This window comes from Olea europaea, chromosome 3, assembly GCF_002742605.1.
Source record: "Olea europaea var. sylvestris chromosome 3, O_europaea_v1, whole genome shotgun sequence".
Taxonomy (NCBI): Eukaryota; Viridiplantae; Streptophyta; class Magnoliopsida; order Lamiales; family Oleaceae; genus Olea; species Olea europaea.
In genome coordinates, this window is record NC_036239.1 from 20,908,119 (window position 1) to 20,936,047 (window position 27,929).

The window sequence follows — 27,929 nt, forward strand, 5'->3', positions numbered from 1 at the left end:
AGTGCATTTGCACTGTCTCGAGTGATGATTATAGGGGGTTTTGGTTTGTTCTTTGAATCAGGGGGTCTACCTCTTAGTCTTCTAGTCATTTCCCCTTCTTCGGTGGTAAGCACTATCTCTTTCCCCTCGGCGATTCCACCGATGGTGGTGATGGTGGCGGTGTGGAAATATCATAATTTTCATCACAATCTCTCTTTAGGTTGCGATTTAAATGACTGTTTTCGCTTTTTTATCTTCGAGATCCCGCTGGCGGTTTTGGAATTGGTGGTGGTGGAGTTGAAGATCTCTGACCTGAATCGAAGATAACAAAATGCGTCCTCGAGCTATTAACTTATCCATCACTTAACTTGAAATACATGTCTACTTCTTTAACTTATAGAGAATCTTGATGAACATGTTCAAATTTAGACGATTTTGGTGGGTTTTGGATTTGGAATGAGTGGGTGTGAGAGGGGTGAGTGGAGAAGAAGATGGATAGTGTGTTTTATTTAATTATTAATATATTGTAATTATGTTTTTTTGTTGAAAATGTAGAGTTATCATTTTATCCTTTAAAAATTAGTCAAAATTAAGGTCAATGTTAATTTTTTGGTCAACTAACGGTCAAATTAACAATTTTCATCAATTTGGACTTCAACTGCGAATTTTTGAAATGTTTGGTATCTGGTTGGCACAAATAAAATGTTTAGGTCAAGTCTGCTAATAAAAATAAACTTTGGTACCTCGACTGCAGTTTTTTCTAAATAAAAATTCAATCCAAAGCTCAAGATCAACTCATAAAGGAGAAGAAAAGATAAATCATTAAACACGGCATAAAAGATAAAATCTCGATTGGTGATCCTCAAGGATTTTGATTCTTGATGACCGATCACTTTGAGAATAATGAAAAAATTGAATTCTTATGAAATATTGCATTAAAAATATATTTTTTCATATTGGGTTATATTAAAAGTATGAATTTGTAAAGTATTTATGAAATTATTTAGACTTGAACTTTGATTACCCATTGAAGAAAAGAAGAATAAGCATATGGAAAATGAAATTTTAACGTGAGATAATTCTGGCGTCTAGTTTTTAAAGATCTAGTGCATCTTGATGCAAGAAAAATAGAAATTTGAAAGAATCGAATTCATTATTGGTTCTCCAAGCAATACCAATAACTGGAGTTTTCGATGCATTGTCCAAAATCGACCTATACCGAAATCGAACAGATTGGTTCTATTTGATTTGGTCGATTTCTGAGAAAAAAGGTCCACTGATTCCAAAAAGGGCGAGGATGGAAACATGATTCCTACATCCAAACCCTATTCGATTTTTAATTTATTTTAATTCTATCTTACAATTTGAAAGTGTAAGTATTATGCCCTAGGTCCAATCGACTTTGGACATAAATACTTTTATATATAATTAATGCAATTAAATGGCAGATCTATTATTTAATTAATAGACAATTAAATAAATAATAGAGTCCGTAGATTCAAATATTTGTAATTTATTAATCACAAGGAGTTGTGATTGTGAGATACAAATTACATCTGATTGAATCTTAAATCATCCGTGGTCGTAAGTAATAACGAGATACGGATATCGTTATTACGGATAGACCATCACGTGTGGCATTTCTTACTTGTGAAGTAAGTGGCTGATCTCACAAGTTAAAGTGTGGTGACACTTAAATGAACACGTGGATGTTTGTTATAGAACAAAACATTGGAGACCCGTCGAGAGATTCCACATGGATAACTATCTGAGTGTCGGTGGTTAATCTCTAACGTTCGGTAGTGAAATTGGTCCTTTGACTTGAGGTCGTCATGGTACCTTATATGAGGACAGTCATACTTTGGCGGTGTTGGATGTTGCTCTGAAAAGGGCCGCTAATACGACATCGTTCGGGTACGTCAAGAATCCGGCCAGTCGTAGGCCCAACAAGGCTACCCGACGCCCTTCCCGCCATAGATCCCTTCCACGATACGGAGAAGAAAAGAGAGAGAAGGTACAATTGGAATTGCAGTTGCATCGCGAGAAAAAATGGAGTTCAGTCTGAGCGGGAATGCACTCAAGACCTTCGCTCGCTCTATCACGTGCCTCGCACGCATCGGGAACGAGCTTGTCCTTCAGGCCTCTCCTTCTCAGGTTCCATTTATGGCTTTTTGCTCAGATGTTACGCTGTTTTCTTCTTAAAATTTTCAAAATTTTGACGTCTTCGTATGATAAAGTAGAATTAAACAAAAAGTTGAATTGGTAATATGACAGTTGTTTAATGAAATTTTATGCGTTAGTTGACTAGAAGTTGATATTAAGGAATTATTGCCCAAAACCAGTGCGCCTGATAGTTCAATTAGGGTTCAATAGGTTTAGTAATTATCATTTACTACATATGAGCAACATGAGTAAATAATAATTGATACTCGATTCTGGGTTTGGGAAAAATTAAAGGAAAATGAAGGTGCTCTCAATTTTTAAAGTAAAAGAACCTCCAACGTTGTGAATTGAAAAACGTAAGCCATAAGAACTGCTTGTGCTTTTCCAATTTTCCTTTTAACCTTTGGAGAATACTTTTTCACATTTGCTTAACATCATCACCGGGTGAGATTTATAGGAATTAGAAGGAGAAGCATTATCTATTCTAGATATTGTAGCATGCAATCATTTACATTTACCAGTATATTTGACTCTTTTTTTCCCCTTTTCTTTCGGATGACAGCTCACTCTTCATACTCTTAACTCGTCGAGGTCAGCATATCAATATATAACATTAAGGCCCCATTTCTTTGATGTATTCAGAATATCAGGTGGCCAGATGCAATGCAGCGTGCTTTTGAAGGTGTACCCCCTCCCCCCCCCCAACATTTACTGCTTTGTATTTGGATATATTTTTATTGAGTAGGTTGGGTGATTTTATGCTGATATTGGTTTATGCAGGCAATCTGTTCTGTTCTAAGAACACCCATTGTCAGCATCGATCATTTGAGCATGCTTTTGCCTGATCCTGATGCATCGAAGGTGCAGTGGACTTTGGACTGTGTTAATGGTAAAATGGCTCCTATTTTTATTTTTATCTTCTCTCCATTTCCTGGCTCCGATCGGTGGGATAATTACTCGATGCAATTTACAAGTTTAAGATGTTATTTTGAATTTACCTAAGATTTCGTGTAATGCTATAAAGTCACTGAAAAATAGTTGTAGAGGAACTATCATGAATATTTGTTTTTATACCTTCCACATAATCAATGATTTTAACTTTAGTTTAGCTCTCTTTTCAAATATAAACTCTAACTGGAAGTTTATCCTTCAGGAGTGATTCACATTAAATATGTAATCTGAACTATTAACTAAGTAGATATACATCTGAATCTGATGATCATGCATGACGGTATAGTGGAAGTTGGGTCAATTCAAGTTGTTTCAGAGACATCATGGTACATTCTTCTGATATCAACCTGAAATGAGTAAAAGTGTAAAAAAAAATCATTCTTTTTTTGCAGGTATGAAAAAATCCTATTGGATTACTTGCAATGTTGAACCTGACATACAACAACTATCACTTGATCGGAGAAAGCTTCCCAGCAACTTCGTAGTAAGGCCTCGTGATCTTAGCAGATTATTAGCTAATTTTCAGTCAACCCTTCAGGAGATCACGTTCATTGCGACCCAGCCTTCTTCCTTACCTCTTGATGCTGCAAATGAAATTGGCGGGAAAGCTGTTGAACTCAGAAGTTACATAGACCCTACCAAAGGTAGGCTAGGCTATTGTCTATTTCCCTCTAATGATCTCAGTTTACTGTTAGATTCAATTTTATGGGTTTTTATTTCAGACAATGATTCAACACTTCACACACAGTTGTGGATAGATCCTGCTGAAGAGTTTGTGCAGTATACTCACTCTGGGGATCCTGTAGATGTAACATTTGGAGTGAAAGAGTTGAAGGTACTCAGGCAAACATATTAAATAAATTCACTTCTCTTCTGAAATCGCTGTAAAGAAACTGAGATATTTATCATGTTTTTTAAGTTGTTCACAGCTCTTAATTTTTTTTTCTTGTTTAAAATTCCAGGCATTTCTTGCATTCTGTGAAGGATGTGAAGTTGACATACACTTATATTTTGATAAAGCTGGCGAGTAAGATTAATCTACTTCCAGTGCTTTACCATCTTTATTGCCCCTTTTCCACGCTCCCTCTCTCCCCCCCTCCCTTCCTCAACTCCAGTGCCTTCCTTTTTACCCAATCTGAAGCATGCATGTGCATGCACCAAAATTATACCCCAGGATATATGGTTGGTGACATTGTTGTCATAAATGTGCATAAATTGTATATGATTTAGAGCTAAAACATTGTATCTGAATTGTTGAAGTCTGGATACGATTTAGAGCTTTTGCATTGGATCTGAATTGCTGAAGTGAGAGACTAGATTTATCAATTCATTATAATATTAATGTTATTATATAAGTGTGATTTCTTTCGCTGGCCTTTTGAGGTACGTTGGGGATTTAATGTAGCTACTTTTATGAAGTTACAGCATCCTAGTTTAGCTTGAAGCATAGCATCAGTTGCAATGCACATTGTACCACTGAGTTGATGATGAAAACCATGTGAATCCTTTTATCAGTTTTGCTCTTCCTTCAACGCAACTTGACATTTTTTTGTCTTATATTGAGGGTTCTAAATGTAACTGAAAATCACGTGTCACTTTTTCCTGCTGCTGATATTAACTCTCGGTAACTGTTGAATATATGTGCATTCGGCCTTCTTATTCTGCAAAATGAAGAGTTATTTTCTTTTCCGCATACTTGATTTTGTGGTGCGGGGATATATATTTTGACCTTGTTAACCATGATGTGAAAATTGGAGAAACAGGCCAATCCTGATGGCACCGAAATTTGGGTTTGATGATGGTTCTAATTCAAACTTTGATGCTGCCCTAGTGCTTGCAACTATGCTGGTGTCACAGCTCAATGGTGTGAATTCTACTGCACCTGCAGCAGCAGCAGCCACTGCTTCTCATGGAACAGAGGCCCCAGTACAGGATAGATCAAAAGGAAATGTTTCTGAGCATCCATCCGATCACACCAGAATATGGTCTGAACTCTCAGGTAAACTACGCTTGCTTTTAAACTTAAAGACTAAAGGTTATGTGGTTTCTTAAACTCCAACTGCCTACAGGAAGTGCCACAAGAAGTGGTAATGGTGCTGAAGATAGGCATGTTCCAGGGGAAAGAAATCGAAGTACCAATGAGCAGAGGACGACTCAGGGGATTGGGGCAATGCACATTTCGAAAGATGGATATGCTGCTGGAATGCCTGGGGGTCATAGTGAGTATCCTGATAAATTTCATATTTTTCTCAGTCTTATAGCCATGCTTTTAATAGGTTTGAGATTTTTATAACCGTAATGATACCTTATGTATAATTGCTCCACCAGAGGCAAGCAGAGATCTGCTGCTTGCCTGCTTATGCATGGAACTGGTACGCACATGCTTTACTGTGCTAATGGAGGGAAAATAGAGGCCCTTGTTTGAGCCACTTTTTTCAGTAATACATTTTTCTCCAAATTCATTTTCAACCACACACTCTTAATAAAATAATTTTACACTTAAACCTAAAACTTTTTCATACTTTTCAGTCACATAGTTGCCAAAAAATCATTATTCCCAAATCTATTTTTATCAAATAATGGGGCTCAAACAAGCGCTAGATCTATTGTCAAATTCTAGTACTGCTGTTAAAATTCTTAGTGGTTCACTCGTGACTTGCTTGTTTAGACTTTATGTGTATCAGAAGTGCCATATCTCTGTACTTGTTCAAAGAAAAGGAAAAGAAAAGCGCATTGTCTCAGGTTTAAGCTCTTAGTAATTGAAGCGTATTTTTAGAGAGATTCTTATTGCATTTTCGTGCTGCAAGTTGTTCGATAAGATACAATGATAGATCATCATCAGGATGAGGCTTCTTTCAAAAATTTCTTGAGCTTGAAAGTTGTATGCTTTGAGTCGAGGCACCCAGCTAACTTTCATATTAAATACCATTACTGTATAGGTGGATCTCATTGTCAATTTAAAATTGTTGAACCTGCTGAGACTAGGGGACAACATTGCCTGTCTAGAAATATTTCCATAAATTGTAAATGATTGTTCCATTTCAATGTTATAAAAATAAAAATGACACTTGCCACCAATTTATTGGCATCATTCAACAATTTGAGGATCTAGGATGTGCATCAACCTGAGGAAGCTAGGAACTATAGGCTTTTTAAGTGTGTTATATCTGCAATTAGAATATGATTTGTTTGGCAGTGATACCGTCTTCAATAAATGCAGTAAAATTAATATCTAAGCATATGATACACTTTAAAATGACTAATTTTCTTGACCGAATGCATTAGCTGCCATGCCATGCAAATGGATAATGGTCAACAGCCTCGAGGTTAGTTTCAGCGTGCAGGATTTGCCTTGTTTATATTTTTTGGTCTGTATTAAATCAACCATCATTTCTTGTGATCTTAGATGGGGCAGAACTAAATGGTCATGTTATCTCACAACGTCATCCAAGTAACTGGGTGGATGCTGATGAGGAAGATGATGAAGGGGATGAGACTGACTTATGCGTGCGCTCAACGCCTCCATACTATGAGGAATGATGGCTATTTTGGATTTTATGCTTTGTTCGTTAAGAGAGTGGACTGGGTACTGGTTTCTCTTGTAAGTGCAATTCTCATTCATTGAAACACTTCAATGCCTTGAATTTTTTCAGTTCTAGCTGCTCAAGTTTGTGGATTAATTTATCCTGCTTGCCTAAATTAGGAGATTTTTTAGTTTCAAGCACAAGGGTCACAGGATGATTTAATTTTGATTTTCTTTTTTAATTTTCTAAACTCCGATAACAAAAACCAGAAAAAGTCCCTGGTGGCATTTTGTAATATTCTTTTCCCTAAAGAAAAAGACAAATAAATTGTTATGCCTCATGATTTTGTCCATCTTGATTATCAAGAGTAATTTATCGAACACCAATAGTAGGGTCTCGAGTGACCCTCAAGCTTCAAATTCCTTTCCTGCAGGGCAGTCCTCCCTGCCCCCACAAATGGAAAAAGAGAGAGAGAAAGAAAAATGATGCAGCTTATTTCTTCTATCAACATAATGCCCTCGTCACTGGCTGCACCTCTGAAATTATTATGGCCTTGTTTGACAACTATTATTTGAAAACTCTTTTTTCTACTTATTCATTTTCAACCATATATTCCCACAATAAAATATTATATACGTAAATGGAAAAATTCTCTACTTTTTAACCACACATTCTCCTAAAAATTACTATTCAAAATATTGTTTTTCTCAAATAATGCTTGTCAAACAGTGGCTATATAACACGTGTTTTGATTTCATCAGTCGCTTTCTTCGAAATTCAATATAAGTTGATTGTGTTGCACTTTCTAGAGCTGCTTGAGAACTTTTAACAGTGTAGAAGTGTAAAAATTATAAGAAATAATAAAGTCTAATTGTTCAATCATTCTATTTGGCTTTAACTTTGATTAACACTTGTATTTTTCTTGAAATATTCTTGGTTTTAGTCTTGTGAATAGAAGAAAAATGTGAAAGATCGTAAACTGAATTATCAGCAATGGAGAAGAAGCAGGAGGAAAAGCATGCTGAGTATATTTATTTTTATTACTTCTTCGATACTGAAGCTGAAACATGTTTCCATTTTGCAGGCGAACTGATAATACGAGTTGGGCAAATCTGCTATACTGGAAAAGTTTTCTGAAATACATTAATGTGAGATATCTAGGAGAAGGTTACCCGATATCAAAGTCTCTGGCCATTAGTTCCCAGGGTTTTTCGGGTGGATGATGCAGTGCATATAAGCGGAAGTTGTAAGGTTTGATTGAATGTTTCAAATCTGGACTGAATTTCAGCATTATCCGTACTGCTTGCTCTCATCGTCAAAGTTCGTTTCTTTGTGAAGTTGCTTAATGTAGAAGAAGAAATACCGGAATTCAAACTGTAATACTTTTTATTGATGATTTCGCAAAACACAAATTTTACAAGTGATAAAATGTTTAGCAACATGGATTGGAGTCTATTATTATAGAAGAAAGAGATGAGTTTTAAATTTTCATTGTAATATGTCGACTAATATTTTGTAGGGAAAATTGCAGCTGAGGTACCAAACATTTCGTTTATTAGCAGACTTTGTTCAAACCTTTCATTTGTGCCACCGTGAGTACCAAACCTTTAAAAAATGTGCAGCTCAAGTTGAAATTGACGGTTTCTGTCCGTTTGATCACAAAAATCGTTAGTTGACCCCAAAAATTAAAAATTTAATTATTTCCTCAAAATAGGGTAAGGGCATTCTGGATATAATATATTTTTCCTATTAAATTAAAAATTAGAAAAGCAAAAGAGCAGAACCACAACCACAACCACCCATCCCCATCTCCTTCTTTCCCAACCCCCTTACAAACGACTTTCCACCTGTAGAAGCCATCTCCGGCACCACCACCTCAAATTGGAGGTAATAAACTCGTCCTCATCTTCATCTTCTACAACGTTGTTGTTTTCCATAATCTCATAATCGTTCACCACAACGTTCTTCACCTCAACGACTGCATTTTCACTCTCATAAACCAAAGCCGACTCCACTGTTGTCGGATGTTCTTCCATAACAGTGCTAATCTCAGTCGGAGTTGGTATTGAGGCAAATTCCAACGGTGGAGGCGCTTTAACTGAAATTAAATTCACATATTCAACAGACTGCTCAGATCCCCTGTGGTGGAAGCGAGACGCAGCAGCGGCGGTGATGATGACTTTCAGTTATAATATCAAAAATACCCCTTCACCAAACTATGAAATTCATCGGAAACTTTCAATTTTTTTTATGGTTGATATACGCAGCGCCTCCACGGCGACGACAACGTCGGTGTCGGAGAAGGACTGGACACGCAGTGCCCACTAGCTTTCATGGATTTACCTCCTTAAAGTCCATCAAATTGCACATTTCGTGGCCTTTATAACCAATGGATTTATTACCCTCATTCACACCCGAAGCGTCATGTCTCGTTCAGCTCCTCCAGATCTCATGGATTTACCTCCTTTTCTTGTTGATGAGTATTGTTGGGTGGGCAGTGGTGGTGATGCCGGTTGGGGGTGGTGACTGTCGGTGATGAATGTGGTGGTTGGGTGGAGTGGTTTTGATTTGGGGAAGAAGGAAATGGTTTTATTATTTTTTAATTTTTAATTTAATAGGGGAAATGTATTATGTCTAGAATGCCTTTACCATATTTTAGGGAAATAATTAAATTTTTAATTTTTGGGGTCAACTAACGGTTTTTGTGGTCAAACAGACGAAAATCGTCAATTTCGACTTGAGATGCACATTTTTTAAATGTTTGGTACTCACGGTAGCACAAATGAAAGGTTTGGACAAAGTCTACTAATAAACGAAAGGTTTTGTACCTCGACTACAATTTTCCCTATTTTGTATCGAATATATCTAGAAGTAGCAGGTGGTTTATATCCGGGCCTTCTTATGCTCGACGTGACATTTTACATTGTCTGATCTCTTCAAAATGTATGCTCGTTGTCTTAATTTAGGGTACTAAAAAGTCTTCCTTGAAAATCGAGGAGACCTTTGTTTATTAAGATATGAAAATAGGGGAAAAATTCATAAGACGGGTGTATTATTTACATCAATTCAAAAATCAGATAAATAGTTTGAAAATTCAAAATTCAAGTATATATTTAATTAATCAAAAATATTTATTAATTAAATATAATAAAGTCACAGGTATAGATCACAATTTATTTATTGGTCACATATCATTAATTTAAGTAGTCACAAATTATTTTAAGGTCACGAATCAAAATTTTTTATAGGTTACAGTTTATGTCGAGGTCATAAATCAAAGAATTTTATAGGTCATTTTATTTCGAGATCACAAATAAAAAATTTAGAGGTCACGGATTATTTCAAGATCAAATTAATTTGGTTACAGATTATCAAAACTTTAGTTCACAATTAAATCGTTGGTCATAGATAACTAAATGGTTGGTTACATACCACCATTACCATCGCTACCACCATAACACCACTACCACCAACTCCAACAAAATCGCTACCACCAGATCAAATCAAATGCTAATAAAAATAAGGACAACCACAACCACCAAGAAACCACCTTCGTCGTCAGAAACCTCCATAACTATCACCACCAAACACCTACAATACCCAACCCACAACTTCACCAACACCATTCACATCACCCTTGCCAACACTAACACCTCCACCACAGTTGGAAACCATCACGACTTCCGCCACCAAACACACCAACACATAACCACCGTCACCTCACTACCTCACAACAACTGGTTCACTCACTGATTCACTCCCAAAACACAAGCAGAACTATTCACAGATTCGTCCATTGTGGAGGCACTACTTCGAAAACACCCAGGGGATCATATTTGTGGTTAACAGTAATGACAGGGATCATAGTTATCAGACTCGACTCAGACATCGTCCCGACCAAGGTACCGGGCCACTAGGTTACTGGTCGAACCGGTGGGTCATTACTTAAAAATAATTTAATAATTTTTAAAGTATAATTTTTTATTTTTTATTTTTTGTTTAACACAAAATTAAAGTTTTCAAGTTCTTTGTCACTAATTTTTCTATACATTTAAATTAATGATTTTTTGAACTTATTTATCAATGATAATGGTTAAATTTTGTATATTGTATTAAAAAATATATTTTTTCCCTTTTTGTGATTTACAAATTATTTTATTAGCTATTGAAAAAAATCTTGTGTATTATCTATTCAATTTATCTTAGTTAAAAAAAATAAATTTCAAACAAAATAAGTATATAAAACAATTATTTGAAATTACAAAGTGAATGAAAATGTTGGACTAATTTCTTTAAAAAAGTTTCTAGAAGTAGCAAATTATTCATAGGTTAGATATAATTTATTAAACAAAAGACGATAAAGTGTTGCTTGCACTAGTGATAAGGTTGTGTTCTACTTAGAGGTCAATGATTCAAATCTTTGATACCTACATTTTCAATATAAAAGAGTTTTGAAATTTGATTTAAAAATCAATCGAGTCAAACCGAGCTGGACCGACCCGAAAATTATTCAAAAACCACCTGTTGGCCCGATCAAATTCGAAATTTGACCGGCCTACTTGCATCTATATAAAATTAGCTAGCCCAACTCGATCAAAGGCTCGGGTCATCGGTTTACTGGGCCAACCGTTCGGGCAAGGCCGATTTTAATAACTATGACAGGGATTGTGTTGTAGAGGCAAGGGATGAACTGCACAGTGGAGTACAGCAAGTCGATCAGCCACATCGGTGCACCACCGCCAGCAACATCACCACACCACACTACTATCGCCTGCCCTTCTCACCAAACTGTGCGGCTACCTAGATCCACTGCACCAGCTCACCACTATCGCTCGCTGTCGTTCTCGTGCACTTGACTGGAATTGATCTCGCCACAGCGTCGACTCTATGACGCCATGACATTGTCGTCGCGCAACCGCATCGATGCACTACCACCATCGCCGCCGCCACCATCACCCTCCGTACCACTACCACCGATCGTTCTCACCACACCACATCGCACAAATGCTTAGATCCATCGCACCAGACTCACCACAACATCGACTCCACAGTGTCGGTCGGGCAAATCTGTGTGGTGTCTACGTTTAGAGTCAACAAAGAGAGATTTAGGTTTGAAAATGGAACCCGGAGATTGGTTGAGGTTAATTAATTATAATATACTTGATTTATGATTAATTAAGGTTTGTACTTGAATTTTGAAAAGTAATCTTTAAATGTCGGCTGTTGTGTAATTTTCACTTAAAACAATTTATCCGTGGGGTCCATTTGGTTTATAGTCTATTTGCATATGGGATATTTCGATTTTTTCTACTGTTTACATTGGTATTATTCTTGAACTATGTTTACATGCCAGGATGACATTGATCGCCACATGAATTGAGAAAAGCTCTTAATTGATAAAGGCTTAATGTCGTCCAATTTCTTAAAAAAGTATGCATTTTGACTTAAGGCGATAAAGTCAAAGTAAATCTTGCTTTAATTCTTATACAATCAATCTACATAACGTGTTATTGTTGGTGACCTTTGATGCTCTGAAGCTGTGGGACCCATAACCCAGCTGAATGTTAGGTCCATATTGGAATGATTCTTGAACTAAAAAACAAACATGCGGAGGTGTCATTGAGATCTAAGTATTAAATTTAATAAATTTAAAATTTACAGTGTCATTATTTTTTATTTTTTTGGGCCTAACAAATTAGTCTAGGTAACAGTAGGGACCACCGCCTCATTATTTAATAAAAGTGGAAAGCAATTTTTTTATTTGAACAATAAGATAGTAGACCCCATTACCACATAAACAGAGGCTTAAATGCAGCGTTACTTTAACAAATTTGACCCCGTTTATTTATTATTTTTGGAAGAATGATAATAAAAAATATAGTCGTTACGAACTCCACACAAAATAAATAAATTTAAATTTGGTGGTTTAATGTGATGGATAACGATCATACTTTTCATTTTAATAAGAAATGAATGGAAACTAAACATGGGCTTGAAGTTCATAATATCAATTTTTATCGTCATTTCATTCAAATATTGATATTTCTACTAAAAAATGATGACAGCCAATCTTTATAAATCATAATAAGTCAATTTGATAGGAATTTTGAAAATCAAAACCTGTTTTTGCAACAAAAAAAATTACGTTTGAACATGTTTGGATAATTTATTAGAAGTACTTTGTTTGATTATTAATTTTTTTTTTTTTTGAGAAAATTGATCTAAGATACTTTTCTAAAGAAGATATTTATAAGAAGCAAAAATAAAAATAGAAATTAGGCCCTAACATTTGATATATAGAAGGAAGAGTTTACTAATAACGAATAAGACAATTAAGAGGAGATACCTGTTTTTTTTTTTTTTTTTTTTCAAGTCAAGTAAAAATAAGTAAAGATAATTAGATAAAAATAAATAAATAAATATATCTGTTTATTTGAGGAGGGAGGACGGCTATGAACGCGGAATCACCGAATTTTATTGTCTTTTATTTGGTCCCCACACACATTTGTATTACATCTTAAGCCCTCAACGGCTACATACACGTAATATAACTCATCCGTTAGCCTAACGCCGTTAGTTTTCGACCCACAAGAAAAATAGAATTCACTTACGACCCCCCAAAGTCGAAAGAGAACTAGATAGTCCCATTATCTTCAATTTTTTTCATGTCTGTTCAAGATTTCAAACTTTTTATAAAATGAGAACACAAATTATCGTCTTACTGATCCCAAATTATACGATAAATACTTGTGATGCAATAATGAGATAATTAACTTTTTTTTGTTGTTGATATATTTGATAGCAAGTTCGACTCACTCCACCAATGCGCGAGCTCATGATAGAGCCAAACAACACTTTCTTGAAAAGAATCTACTTAGGTTCATCCTCGCACCATTATCTCTCGAATAATGCTATTTAGAATTATTGGTTTGTTAACTTGTCTAAGTGACATTACTAATGACATTAAATTACAAGTTCAATTAAATGAATAACACAATTTCACTTTTAATTGAACTTTTCACCTAATGTCACGTAAATCGATGCTAATTGCCCTTGTATTTAAATGGAAAAGCAATGGAAAAAGGAAAACTCTATTTACTGTATGAATTCTGTTAAAAAAAGTCTGTACTTATATAGGATTGTTCCTGGAAAAATGGCCAGTGGTATTTTTGTATTTTGATTAGCATATGAGGCCAAATTTTATGCCTCTCTTACGCCTATATAATTCGGCGTACGTCCCCCATCTCCTCTTGCATTTATTCTTTGAAACACCTCAAATCCCCAAGAGATAAGTAGAGAAAGATAGCTACCATTTCCACCACCGCCACTGCTTAACCATTACCTAATTCAGAAACCGAGAAGGCAAGGTAAAGATCGCATTGAATAATCGGCTTAATGAGAATGGCAAGAACAGCTTCTTCTCTTTTTGTCTCGCTCTGCATAATCACATCACTACTACTTTCCCAAGCCTTAGCTAGCTCAGAGCAGGTGGCGGCCGGGTGGCTAATGCCGATGATGACAGCCGGTTGCAAAGGAACGATTGCTGAGTGTCTATCCGACACCGATGAAGAATTCGATCTGGATTCCGAGGCCAACCGGCGTATCCTAGCCGCTCGCCGCCGCTACATCAGCTACGGCGCGCTCCAGAGGAACAGAGTCCCCTGCTCCCGGCGCGGTGCCTCCTACTACAACTGCCGTCCTGGCGCTCGAGCCAACCCCTACTCCCGTGGATGCTCCGCCATCACTCGCTGCAGGAGTTAAAAATTTCTTTCACTACTGCTATTACTTTTTAATTGAAATTTTTTTTTATCATTTTTTAACTCTTATTTTTCGAGATTGAGTGTTATGTATAAGAGGAAAATGAAGATTTAGGGGTTTGTTAATGGTGAATTATTGATGTTATTTTCGATGTTGGAATAATAATAATAATACCTACTCTTGTTGTATTGAATTATTAGTGTAAATTAAATTCCGAATTTTTTTTATTTTCTTTCAAAATTTTAAATTCGTTGGACAAAAGGATTCGAAATTTTGAATATGATGGAGAGACAGATAGATATCACCTAAACTACAGCTGGAGGCAGGTACTAAATACCATTTATTTACATATCATACCAAATAAAATATAAAAATAATTAATTCCATTTTGGATATTCGAAAGCTCTCTCAGATTTTTATTTGTTACGGGAAGTTGTCACATGGCTCGTGCATCAATTGACTCGAGGCAAGATTTCCAAAGGACAGAGCATTTTTACTGACTATTAAGTTCTTGTTCGGAATGGTTTCAAAAGTTTTAAAAAATCGACAGTTAACTACACATTTTATACGATTTACAATTTTATAACTCGTGTATATATGTGTGTTAAAAGTATGCAAGGCTCATTTATAACTTTTGCTTTGAAATATTTATGTGGTTGGTGTCTTCGTACCATTTCTTTTTATCAAAGAAAAAGTTGTGAAGGCAAGAACAAGAAGAAAAGAAGGCAGGAATAAAGGAAAAGATAGCATTGGAATCTCTAACAAGTTGAGGTTTGATACGCGGCATTGGTAATCAATCGTGCTTGATGTACAATCATAATTGACAATGTTGTTGATAATATGCCACATGCCAAATTATGATTGGACGATTTTAAAAAAATACTTATTTTTGACAACATTGTCATCCATGATCGTACAAATAGATTAATCCATTGGCAATAACTATCCTTTACTTTTTAAATGGAAATATGAGGTCGATATGATATGAATACAAATCATTAGATGTCAATTCAACTCTTTTCACTTGTAAATTTTAGGTATTTAATTGAGCTGTAAAATTCATTGATCAACTCGATATTTGGACATAATTTCGATCTCTCTTGTCAATTAGAGTTTGAGTAACAACATTTGAATGTTCTTTATGCATATCAAAGTTTGGACATTTTTTGAGTTTGAAAGCTCGATTGACGATTTGTGATGTAATTAATTGTGGACTATCATCTTGTTGTTTTGTTTGACAAACCCTATAGTAAAAAAATTATTAGATTTTGATAAAAATTGTTGAAATGGATGATTGAAAAATTGATAAAAATTATGAACCCGTAAAATGTGTGTTAAAATTAATTGTTGACTTATATCACATTTTTAATGACTTTTAAAGTTATACTTAAAAAGCACGCAATAACAAAATGTAACACTACATGTCTAAATCAAGTGACCTATCCATAGTGTCCATATCTTTAGAGCTAGTGGTGTAAATGTGGCTATGAATAATTTTGAGGAATTTAGTGACCCGTGAAGTCGCAATCCAAATGATGCCAATAGTGGAATAAGATATTTCCATGAATTATGGGGTCCGATGAAAATCACATTTGCAGCGTTCTATTGTCTTCTTAAATAGAAGGAACAACATAATAAATTCATTAAGAATAAAGTTTAGTATAAAATTACAAATGAATTATGAAATAAAGTATGTTCTTTAGTTTTATAATCTTTAAATATAAAAATCGGTATTCTCTCCAACAAATTTAACAAATGACTTTATGACATATTTAATATATCAGACCGTAATGAAAAATAAGATTAAAAAAATAATAAAAAAATTGATAAGTTGCATTAAGGAAACATGAAAATGAGACAAAAATTTTAGTGGGACGGTCACGATGTCCTACGTGGTGCAACAGTCAAATGAGAAGTCACCACTCATCGGGTGGCCCAACCTCACCCACCCAATGGGGTGAGGGCACCATGTAGGACGGTGCAACGGTCTCACCGACGCTTTTCTCTAGAGATGGAGTTCAACATAATATCGAGGGTCCAAAAATATGGATATGACCCCTAACAACATTGCCATTGCTGTGACACAATCCCAATTAAAGTAGATGGATATAAGTTAAATTAATGTGCAGGCCAAGTTTGTCCGAGTATAACGCCATTAAAGAATCACATGGTGTGCATGATATTATGTCNGGGGGAGAGAGAGAGAGAGAGGAGAGATTTGAACTAAAGATTACAAAGCAAATACTCAATTATCATCAGAATCTTGATCAAGGATGTACAAATATGGAATTGAAGGTTCATGTTCATGAGTTCCATCTGGCTCTTCCTCCTCCTCCTCCCCCTTGCTTATTTCAGGAATATTCCAACCCAAATGCTTGATATAAACTCTATCAAAGGCATCAATTTTCAATCCTGATGCCAGAAATAGTTCTAACTCGTACACAAACCTATCCGATCTACCCATCAAGAAAGGTCTGACTGCCTGAGAAACCAACAATTTGAACTCTTCTTGCTTCGTCTCAGTAGAAATCTTGGAATGTTTTACTGCATCTCTGCAACATTTTATACACATGAAATCCCGAAAATGCTAAACTATTATCCCCTTACCTCACTTCGTATAAATACATGAATTCTTTTGACTTTTCCAGTCAAATATAGTGTAAAGAGCAGAACAAGTATTTAAGTCAAACTGACATGCAACTTTTACTCCGATAAGCTACCAATTATTATATTTGAGGTAGAATCTGAAAATAGCAAGGATTTTACCTTCTGAAAGAGTCGATCACACCAAATATGTGATGAACAATAATATCTACATCTTCCTCCTGCATATGAATCAGAGAACAAATTCTAGAACATATAAGAAATCGGTTACTAATTCGTCATGGCTCAATTGCAAAGGCAAAGCATTTCAATTTTCACTTCTTGAAGATGACAAGGAACAGAATGTGTTCTGGGGTAAAACAAAGTCACTAAATGAATAATTGTAAATTCACAGAAATCCAGTAAAACAAAGGAAATCTTGAAAGATCTGCACCACCTAAAGATGGAAAATAAGAGATTTAGCAATCTGCGCAAATGAATAAATTTTCTCGTAGGTTTGAACTGAAGGACCATAGTTAATTGTAAGAGTAGAAAGAATCTATGCGCATGCCTGCGGACCAGGGGATGGACAAGTTTAGGGTAGAAAGAATCACAATTATTTGTAAATTTTATCTAGGATACCTACTTCAAGTTACTTGATTTTTCGCTGTGATGTAACCATTAAGATGCAACGTGCATATTCACAATAGATTATCCTAGGATAATGACTTCAAATTTTGATAAATCATATTCACAATAGATTATCCTAGGATAATGACTTCCAATTTTGATCAATCCCCAGAAATTGATTTCTGTAGACAACATCAATGAAAAGTGAAATGAAACAAGGAGAGAAACAATTGAACCTGAGTTACAGCCTGAATTTCCCTTCTCAACCAATCATGTAGCCAACGATTCTGCTGACGATACTTGTGTGACTTCCAGTAACTTGACACTTTTACTTTATCAGCTAAGTTTCCTGTAACCTCATATTTTTTTAGAAAAGAATCAGAAAACTTGGGTGTACTAGGAGAAAAACTAGAAAGGCCATTTTATCAAATCCAATTAGCAGTACGATACCTGGTTCAGTGTAGTAGCATTTCAATCTATACCGGTGAGCTTCTGAAAAGAACTCGCTGAAGAGTTTACTTAAAAATATGATTTAAGAAAACAAAAGTGGGACGATGACAAATGTTTTCAGATAAAGCCTCAAGATAAAGAACAATGTCTAGAGAACTGCAATACCTATTCCTTAAATCCCTATTAACATAATGCCGTTGAAATGAACTTCCATCAAATCCGTATACAATAGATAGGTTTTCGGTCTGCAACCAGATGCATAAAAATCTCAATATAGTCAAAGAGATCAGAGAAACTATAAACGGATTAGATGCTATTGGATGTTAATTCTACACTAGAAACAAATTCAATTACTTTTGGGGGTATAGAAGTGAATCAGCAACCAAGAAGAGAATTGGTGCTCTTTCCACTTGAATTTGTTTTCTTACGATTTACCCTCCTTTTAATCCATAAAAATAAATATATCACGGAGCATTTCACCAACTGGCATATCATTTGTGTCCATATAAAATTCGGCACGTTCTCAAGACCAATTTTTGGCGAAGGAAAGGTGTACATTACTGTACCAGAAGGGTTATTGGACATCACATGTAATGTTATAAACAAAGTAAGAAGTATTATTTACAGTACTTTTAGGAAGACAAAATAAATTAGTTATTAATTGATTGACATCATAATTAAAAATAATCAAGTTAGCACTTTACAGGAACAAAGATAAATCTATACTGCAAATTGATCCTCTCGTCCCCTTTGGGTCCTACTAAATGAAAAAGAATACCTTCTAATTCTTTATGAGCTTCTTGTTATAAGAACCATAGATGAACTTCCATTGCATTTATTTAGCCCTTGTTTGAGCCCCATTATTATAAAACTCATTTTTCTCCAAACTTATTTTCAACCACACATTCTCCCAAACAAAATAATTTTACGAGTAAACCCAAAACATATTCTTACTTTTTAACCACACATTATCCGGGGGAAAAAATTACTATTACAAAATCTATTTTTAAACAAAATGGGGCTCAAACAAAGGCTTAATACCATCAAACAACTATAATTTCTTCAACAATGATAGTTCATTGTAAAAGAAACTTCAAACAATTTATTGTTTAATGGATAAGTGGCAAGATAGCTAATTTTTTTAAAAATATTCAAGCCACGGACAAGAGCAAAATTATTTATCAGTTCAGTAGCTTCATCAACTTAAACATACATTAGATGAAACAAAAAATGATAAAGCAAACCTTGCACAGAGGGCACTTCACGGATGAAGGTCCACAAGAGTGCTTGCTAGCGATTATATTGGTCCATCTTACAATGCAATTAAAGCAAAATTTATCTGCAAAATGATGCATAAACAATTTTTAAGATGCTAATAATTCATTTCTCGGACATGTATCTTCCAATATTAATGTAAAACAACAATTACACTAGCAAATGCTATCTTACATCCAGCCATATGGAAGAACAGACACATTGAACAACTCATATTTAGCTAAACTTGACAGCTTTTCTACTCTTTATCTACAGAGTTAATACATAGAACTTCAAAAACATCGAGACATGCAGGGTAATATTTATTATTTTTGGGTTTAATGGGAGGACTGTTCCAAATTCTATCGGTCATCAAAGTTGATGATAGTTGCTAAATTGTAGGAGGTTCTCTTGGTCTGCTGTTTCGTTTCTTTCAGTTTTCAGATTAGGAAGTTCCTGTCCTGATGTAATTAGGTCCTATGTTTATATGACGGAGTTGGTTACATCTTCAAATATTCAAGAAACTAATTGGAGGTTTCGGTATCTAAAAAGCGGGTTGTGCTCTTATTTGACTGGAAGGATATTTTATTTGCTTAATTAAAAACCTATTAGAGGATGCTCATCTTTTTCTGTATTTTACTTGTCATCGCTATACCCGGCTCTCTACTTGTAGGTAATGGGAAATGGGATACTCCCTGTAAGTGCCCACTGTAAATTGGTACTTATGGAGCATAGAATAAATCTTCTTCACCTTGTTCCTGCAAACAGAGTTGTTCCATTTTTACCAAGAGAATAGAACAAAAAATAGTTTGAAAACCAGTAGGGATAAGCAAAAACGAACAATATTTTGGAAACTTTTCCTCTTTTGCTTCTGCCACAGCATACTGTTACTGTAGCTCTTTAGTTCAAACTTAATGTAAAATGTTTCAAGCTTCTCTACAACCCTTAACTTGTTTCAATGTTTGATTTACCTTTATTAACAAAATCCAGCGTCATTCCACCACAGTTCACCCTCTAAAAGAGATCAACAAAAATTGTTCTATGTTATTTTATTAACGAAAGGCATAACAACAGAAAGCTATGCTCCAGGTATGGAAGTATATTGGAACATAACATTAAGGCTTAGTCTGGATCCTAGCTTTCACTGAAAAAAAGGGGGAGATCTTGATTTTCCTTTCGCATCCAATTAAATACGGGAAATCAAATAAGTTGACATCACAAGGAAAGAAAACCGATTCAAAATTGTCCCTTTCCCCAGTCTCTGCAATCATTTACTTCAAAACCAAACATGATAAGTGACTATCCTAGGTATGATGGTATTCTCCCCGGAAGTCCAGGATCCATTCAAAATGCTCAAAACTTATTAATTGTTGCAACAAGTCAATTATCCGCGGTGTAAAATGACAAAAAACTAAATCTTTCAAACTGATGTGTGTGTGTGTGTCTCTATATATATATATATATCGTTGATCGCTATATATAATGCATTAAATTTCATCAGCTCATAAACTTTTACTTCTTTTCCAGTAATACGAAATTGGAATCCTTTTCATTTTACTTCAGCCATTTTTGATAAGAACTAGTAAGAAGGTCTCAGTCAAATTCATTTAAAATTCAATTGAATTAATCATGACACACACAATTTAAAAAATCCAAATTCTACCTTACTTTCTTATTCTTTCTCTATCATCATAATAAATCCCTTGTGCTATTATTATTTTTTTCCATTTCATCAACTAATTACAGATGATTACTACATAGTGTTCCCCCTAGCAAGTCATATTGCTGTTATGCGTCCTCTTCCATACGTCATCCTTCTCAGTCTATATTCCCTCGACCGCAATTTATCCTCAGTGAATTCCCATAACTTCATAATACTTAAGCAATCGTCACATAAGCCCAGAATCCGGCCCGACGGCCAATAAATTAAAAGATGCAAGATTATCAGTTTCACAAAGAAACGGAGCTTCTTAGCATCTACACTTCAAACCAAAAATAAAATTGGTAGAAAGAGAATGGACTTACGAAAACACTGGTCCAAATAGGAATCTTGAGTGATGGGTCCGAGGCAAATGGGGCACGGGTTCGGGTTGGGAGAAGAACTGCTTTCTGGTTCCACCCTGCTTCTTTCATCTTCAGCCATCATTAGCGAGAGAAGAAGGCACTGCTTTCACTGTGGATTAATTCTACATCCTGATGATATTTGAAAATATTGATTAGTCCTCGAACTTTTGCACTTATTTCAAAATTATTATTGAACTCAAAAATGTTTTGAATTGATCCTTAAACTTTAATATTCATTTCACATCCGTCCTTTTGTCAATGACCTTGGATGAATTAATGGATTTTCTAATACAAGGACAGATCAGAAACTAATACTTAAGTATAAGGATTAATTTACAACAATTTTTTTTTATCTCAGGGACTAATTGGGTTTTTAATCAGAAGTAGGAGAAAAACTAAAATATAAGTTATAGTCTTTGTTGAGGTTTTAATTCAAGGAGTATTGTTTTTGCTAAACCATTGCCATTGACAGGTGACAGTATGAAATTGAGAAGATAAAATGTATATTTGACATATTCGACTCAAACACAAAAAGAAGATTTGTCTAGAAGCAACAATCCTTGAAAGAGTGCATAATAGTTTACTAATTGAGCGCTTTTGCGCTAAAGATGAACGGTGCAAAGCCAAAGTTGTGGATGTAAAAATACATGGGTAATCGAGTGTCCGACCTTAGAAGCAGTGGTGGACAAAGTGAAAGTGAGAACGTCAGCTTGGTGGCATAATTTAATATTTAAGAAAATGTATGGTGATTAAATATTTATGGGATTTAGCTGCTATCGAGCTGTTGCTCGACTCCCCCAGATTTGAAAATGTTGAACCGAGTAGGTACAGAGGATTCTGTAATGGCTTTGTTCAAGGATTTTCATATATTACAGAATCAAAGAAAAGATGATGAACCGCAGCACAGTAAGAGTGTAAATTGCCACGGAAGAACAGGGTGCAAGATAACAGAAAAACAATTCTAGGCTGCATTTATGGATTCACCTCATAGCACAATCTTGTTCCATCAATCAACATATACAACAGCACTCCTCCTGTTAATCCAAGATAACGAAGTAAACATACAGCAGTAAATTCATATTTCATTGCATTCGAGAAAGAGGAGTTCCTTTTGTTCTAAGCCTTGCAAGCAGATCAGAAGTGAAGAAATTGTTCAATTACGTTATCACGCGCAGAACCATCCAGGTAAAATCACCCCTGCATTCATATGCTTTTGGAGCTCCACCTTACGTAGCTGCAATTCACCAACTTGAAATTTCAACATCATAACGTCTTCTTTAATTAACTTTATTTCTTTCTGGGAGCTTATCCATCCCTCCCCGTACCTTTACAAACTCGCAGAATTGCCTCTGGTTTTGTTCTCTGGTTATTCGATGCAGCAGCCATGAAAGATCTTGACATATCAACTTGTTCAAGAAGCATAAACTGAGTGCTAAAGTTCACTGGCGTGCATCTTGGGATAGTTTATGGTATTCCAGCACCCATAATACATTTCCTTTTTCTTCTGTCAGGTTAGGATGTGCCTGTACGGTTAATAGCAAAAACATAAGCTAGATTACAATTAGAGGTGGGCGCGGGTCGGTTCGGTTCGGTTCTCTTTAGAACCGAACCGAACCAAACTTTTCGGGTATCTAGTAAATGGAACCGTCGGGTCCAAATATAATTATGGAACCGTTCGGGTTCGGTTCCATTCGGTTCGGTTCGGTTCCGTTCGGTTCTGTACTATAATTAAATTTTTTAACATTTATAACAACGTTATATAAATACGACTAATGATACATTCAATGGTTTTGGAATGTCAGATATCGGTAAACTACCTTGTTCAAATGATCGCTACGATCAAAGCTTCAGTCGACGAAAGTCACGGCTTCGATCGGAGGTCAGAGTGTCGGCCGACGATTGTATAGGTTTTGGAATATTAGCGAGACTGCGAGAGTGAGTGCGAGTGTTGAGACAATGTTATGCACTTTATTGTAGGTGTTTAGGGTTATTTAGTGGATTTGATTTTGTTTGGCTAAGAAATGAAACAATAAAATAGGTAATTTGGCCAAAAATTAAAAAATTAGAAATGAAACAAATTATTGGGCCAAAAATTTGGATTTAGAAATCATTAATTTGTTAATTCGTTTAGAAAAAATTAAAATTAAAATAATTTCATTTACTCAATATAAAAAAAAAATGAGAAAGATTCGATTCTTATTCGGTTCTTCGGTTCTTGGTCTAGAACCGAGAATCGAACCGTACCCGTCGGTTCTCAATTTAGATACCCGTTCGGGTATTTAATTTGACAAGAACCGTCGGGTTCGGATCGGTTCGGTTCGAGAAATTTGCCCAACCCTAATTACAATAATTTCACATGCGAACCACCTCATCTAAAAAATTAAGCTGCTAGAAAATGGACACTTTTATTTATTTAAATTTAGTATTAAACATGCCCCAAATATGCACACCGGATTCAATTTTCATCAAGCACAGACACATGCACAGTTTTAATAAATGGGCGGTGATGGTACTTGAAACCAAGGAGCTTTGCCTCCTTTGAATAATCTGCACTATGGATTTGTACTAAACTCTATCATTGAAAAGGAAAATAATTGAGAAATATGATTACTCATGTTTAAGTCAACAATTTGAACAAAATTTCTAAGCAAAGAGTTTGCATATCTTAAGGTACATGTCTATAGCTCTATAAAGGGAATACATTCTTTGCAAGGGATTACCTGAAGTAAAGGAAACATAAGCGTCGACCGCTTTAGTAATAATGACCATGTCAAAAAAAGAGTGACACCACTCTTATCTAAAAGATATGTAACTTTACAGCTTTCAAGCATGATAGCTTTTCTTCTTTCGAGCTTGTGTAGCAAATCTGAATCAATTTTCATGATATGAGCTGCCTTTAAAAAATGAGGTATAAAATTGCAGGAAACTGAATTTCTTTCAGCAGGCAGTATCTTAATCAGACATTCAGTCGAAAATTTATGCATTTGCACGGTCAGATTTTTCTGATTTCGATTGTTGTGCCGCAATGTGATTCCAGAAAACCACTTAACTGTCCAGTGAGCAATACAAGAACCTACAAGATTAGGCTGAATCTTTCTCCTTTTAATTGATTCTATTACTTCAATGAAGTGATCTATTCGAAGAAATGAAAGATCTTCGAACCAACAGTGATCTGATAAATTGTCAGCATCCATGTGATTTATGCTTTCAGGCAAAATATTTCAAATACACTTCATTTTCCTCACTGCTATTTGCATTTACATTCATACAGATTTCCCAAGCAATTGTTTCAGAGCGTCATTTCAATATTTGCAAGTCTCTTTCCCAAGAAGAGATGGATTCGCAGCTTTTAAAAATTCTAAATGTATCCTTCCATGATGAAACGATAATATAACTCAAAAAGGACTCAGTTTTCGAAATCAGATTTCCTTGGTCAAGATCATCACTCATTTCAAAGAAGTGAGCGGCACAATAAAGTGGAGTAACATTTGATGCTGTAAGATTGACCTTCCAAACTAAAAACATTTTGCTTCCACCAGGGAGTTCATCAATCTGGAGACTGAGATTGCCACATCCACGATTCTGAAATACCATTCTGTTTGTAAAACCACTTCTTGAGACCACAGGGTAACGAAAGAATATAATATTAAATTAACCACAAATCAAGAAGTATCTAAATAAGGGTGGGGGACTAACACAGAACTTTCATATTTTGAATTTTTTATTTAAAATATGGTAATGAAATGCAATAACCAATTTAGGAGGAAAAATCGATGAAGTGCACCTTATGCACGTGAGAACCCTCTTTTCTTCAATTTGTATGATCAAATCATTTGGAACTTTAGTCTGGATGAACCTACATGAGATGGTTATTAACCAAATGCCATGAACAAACACATGTACCAAAGCAAGAAAATATTGAAGTGGTATTAAATAATTACCAGTTGTTGTTTCTCCTCTCTATAGATTTTGCAACCATATCCACACTGGCTGCAAATATTATACAGTTATTGAGTTTTTTGACACATATTGATCCAGTAACTGGATATACCCTTTCAATACTTTTCACATCCATCACTGCCTTCTCATTCAGAGATGAGTAGTAGTATAAGTTTTCAAAGTTTTTTGGACACTGTTGGGTGACACACAATCTCAAATAGACACATACAATGGATCAGTTTATATAAGAGATTCTACATTTCTAAGGATGACACATCACTTTCAGCCTTTTATCCGATGATTGTAAAGCACAAAGTAGATTGGGACTATTGCCTTTTTTGCTATGATCAATAATGGTTGGGACAACAACACTTCTTTGTGATTTTCAGACAACAGTCCAGGACATACAATCAATGTGGCTCCATTTCTATTGTTGATTTGAACAACATTCATACTGTAAAAACACCTGGTGCGTGTTTGGTACACAGGACTATTCTTCTTCAATTCTAACCAATACTATCAAATCCTTCCTATTAAACATACCATTAAGGCATTATATTTAGAAAAGCTGAGAACATAAAATATTGAAATGAAACTGCTCTATTGTTCTGGATTAAGTCCTAATCCCTCCTTCCGAGAGCAATAATAAACAAAAAGCAATCAGAATACGAGCAAAGCAGACAAAGTTTTATAATGGTTCAACATGAATTTAAGTGCTATACCCACTTAGTGATCCAAGTTTTCACTATATTGAAAGTGTACTAGGGTTTCCTCATGATTCGAAAAAGTGACTTTTTTTGTACCAAAAAAGTGTGAACCAAACCAATTTGTACGTCTGGATCATGCCAGCACGTATGACTGTTGATGAAAGAATGCCAGCACCTATTCTATTGTTCAATTGACGAAAAAAAAAAAAAGTGTAAATTGATTTGATTATTATTCAGACAATTTGTTGCACCTTACTTATTTCTTGCAACATCCCTTGTTATCAATAATTTAGAAAGCTTAATACTTCTAAGATATTAAGCATGGACACAAATTTAAATTCATGCACAAAACCAACACCGCAAAAACCAAAAACATAAAAATCCTTCTCTTGAAACAAAGTGCAAATTTCACAAACATAAAGAAATAATAAAAATTCATAGTCACCAAAATTTTTAACAAAAACAAAAATAGTGGTTCCTCAGAATACTCTCCATTTTCTTCTTCTATTCAGCTTCATAGTCCTAAAATACCTAACACATCCCTCAAGATTTTCTTTCTTGCACAAAAAACCCATCAAAACAGCACAGCAACAAAACCCCAAAATCCAATCTTTAGCTCCTCTTTTCCACCCATTTATTGAAAACCCAAATAAAACTAAACCCAAGCTTCCGAAGAAAACATCACCATCTATAACCAAATCTTTACCCAAAACTAACCACAGCCCAACACCCAAAATTACTAAAATACCTAAAATTCCCAATATCGATTTCCTTCTCTTTTTCGATCCATCGAAAGCTCCCCATCCAAATCCATTCCAGGGTCTAAATCCTCCTCCATTACCCCCTCTATTCCCACCTCCGAATTCTCTCAACAGTAACTCCAATGGCTCCGGTAAAATCCCAGATTTCGAAGCAATAATATAAGCTGACTGGAGCGCGAGCTTTGTTGATCTTTCAAACCCATGTCTCGTTCTCTTGTTTCTGGAACACAGAATTGTTTTCTGTATGCGGTGCTTCTGTGAGGGGCAATTGTGAGAACAGTGCGGCGAAAACACTGGGTGTTGAAGGCTCAGGGACGAATGAATCATATTCCCGTTTGAATTGAAGAGTAGAATGGGATCTGAGATGAGAGGTTGGAATATGAATTGTAGGGTCTTCTGCATTTGCCCAGGGAATCGGAAAATTGAACAAGAGACCGTTGCGGGGTATTCAGAATTTTGAAATTTTCTAAAATTTTCTCTTTACTTTTCAATCAATCCATCTGTGTTTTTGTTTGGGAAAGAGCAATTTCTTAACAGGGGTCGTTGGGGTCGGTCCCACATGAAAATAATAATTAAGCTGGGGCTCGCGATTGAGTAATCTGACGCCTGACGGATTCCGTAAGTGTAGCAGGTTCCGTTTGTTTGTGAAAAAATGTTAACCCTAATCTTAAGAGTCCCCCACCACCCCTACTCTGAAACAACGTGAGAGAAGTAAATCGCAGGTTATGCCTCCAAGGGTATAGGGTGGAAGGCTGCTTGTACATTTGCACTTACCCAAGAGCCAAATCCATATTTCAGGATTCGAACCCTTGACGCAATAACCTCAAGTAAAGCTGGATTTCTCTACCTTCCCCTTTTACCGCTTGGAGATGTGCCCTGGGAGCAGGTTTCGTTTGTTTGTGGACTCGTTTTAACGTGGGACACGACTAACAAGCTGTGGACATTCTAAGAATGAATGGTAACTTTCATTTCATGGAGTTCATAATCTTTATAGAAATTTACATAAACAGCACTAAACTGGGGTTAAATAATGATATAACACACTGAAGCTCCGTCTTTTAATGTAGAATTTAGTTGGCCTCATTTCTTATAATTCATTGTCAATAGCACATTTTATTGAATCCACAGTTTTTATTAATTTTTTAATCATACATTTTACAACTTTT

At 35.4% G+C, this 27,929-nt stretch overlaps 4 protein-coding genes across 14 annotated transcripts; 2 read left to right on the forward strand and 2 right to left on the reverse strand.

Annotated features, from left to right (window-relative positions):
• Positions 1–1,910: 1,910 nt before the first annotated feature.
• Positions 1,911–8,108, forward strand: LOC111389567 (cell cycle checkpoint control protein RAD9A). Of its 3 annotated transcripts, XM_023014494.1 has the most exons (11): positions 1,911–2,133; positions 2,705–2,824; positions 2,923–3,031; positions 3,486–3,737; positions 3,816–3,928; positions 4,056–4,120; positions 4,857–5,092; positions 5,163–5,316; positions 6,379–6,419; positions 6,500–6,694; positions 7,702–8,108. In XM_023014494.1, exons 1-10 carry the CDS (start codon positions 2,029–2,031, stop codon positions 6,631–6,633), a joined length of 1,329 nt encoding a protein of 442 aa, XP_022870262.1. In that variant the 5' UTR covers positions 1,911–2,028; the 3' UTR covers positions 6,634–6,694; positions 7,702–8,108. The 3 variants fall into 3 exon arrangements, with proteins under 3 accessions (XP_022870262.1, XP_022870269.1, XP_022870277.1); XM_023014501.1 differs by lacking the exon at positions 6,379–6,419 and having other exon boundaries at positions 5,163–5,312; XM_023014509.1 differs by lacking the exon at positions 7,702–8,108 and having other exon boundaries at positions 5,163–5,312; positions 6,500–6,648.
• A 5,744-nt stretch (positions 8,109–13,852) lies between these two features.
• Positions 13,853–14,568, forward strand: LOC111389588 (rapid alkalinization factor). The gene has a single exon (XM_023014519.1). It carries the CDS (start codon positions 14,013–14,015, stop codon positions 14,376–14,378), a length of 366 nt encoding a protein of 121 aa, XP_022870287.1. The 5' UTR covers positions 13,853–14,012; the 3' UTR covers positions 14,379–14,568.
• Positions 14,569–16,590: 2,022 nt separating this feature from the next.
• On the reverse strand, positions 16,591–27,248 carry LOC111389599. 9 transcript variants are annotated; one of them, XM_023014544.1, is made up of 13 exons: positions 25,298–27,248; positions 25,141–25,212; positions 24,077–24,951; positions 22,682–22,879; positions 22,518–22,590; positions 22,341–22,390; positions 21,318–21,485; positions 19,283–19,377; positions 18,204–18,283; positions 18,039–18,106; positions 17,825–17,937; positions 17,142–17,200; positions 16,591–16,927 (listed from the first exon to the last, which is right to left on the reverse strand). In XM_023014544.1, exons 7-13 carry the CDS (start codon positions 21,436–21,438, stop codon positions 16,621–16,623), a joined length of 843 nt encoding a protein of 280 aa, XP_022870312.1. In that variant the 5' UTR covers positions 21,439–21,485; positions 22,341–22,390; positions 22,518–22,590; positions 22,682–22,879; positions 24,077–24,951; positions 25,141–25,212; positions 25,298–27,248; the 3' UTR covers positions 16,591–16,620. The 9 variants fall into 9 exon arrangements, with proteins under 9 accessions (XP_022870312.1, XP_022870340.1, XP_022870301.1 ...); XM_023014572.1 differs by adding an exon at positions 20,044–20,050 and having other exon boundaries at positions 22,518–22,879; XM_023014533.1 differs by having other exon boundaries at positions 22,341–22,879; positions 24,077–24,222; positions 24,864–24,951.
• Positions 22,796–24,550, reverse strand: LOC111379815 (BTB/POZ domain-containing protein DOT3-like). Its single transcript, XM_023003252.1, has 3 exons — positions 24,077–24,550; positions 23,836–23,928; positions 22,796–22,879 (listed from the first exon to the last, which is right to left on the reverse strand). The coding sequence occupies exons 1-3, from the start codon at positions 24,548–24,550 to the stop codon at positions 22,796–22,798; spliced, it is 651 nt and encodes a 216-aa protein (XP_022859020.1).
• Positions 27,249–27,929: the final 681 nt, after the last annotated feature.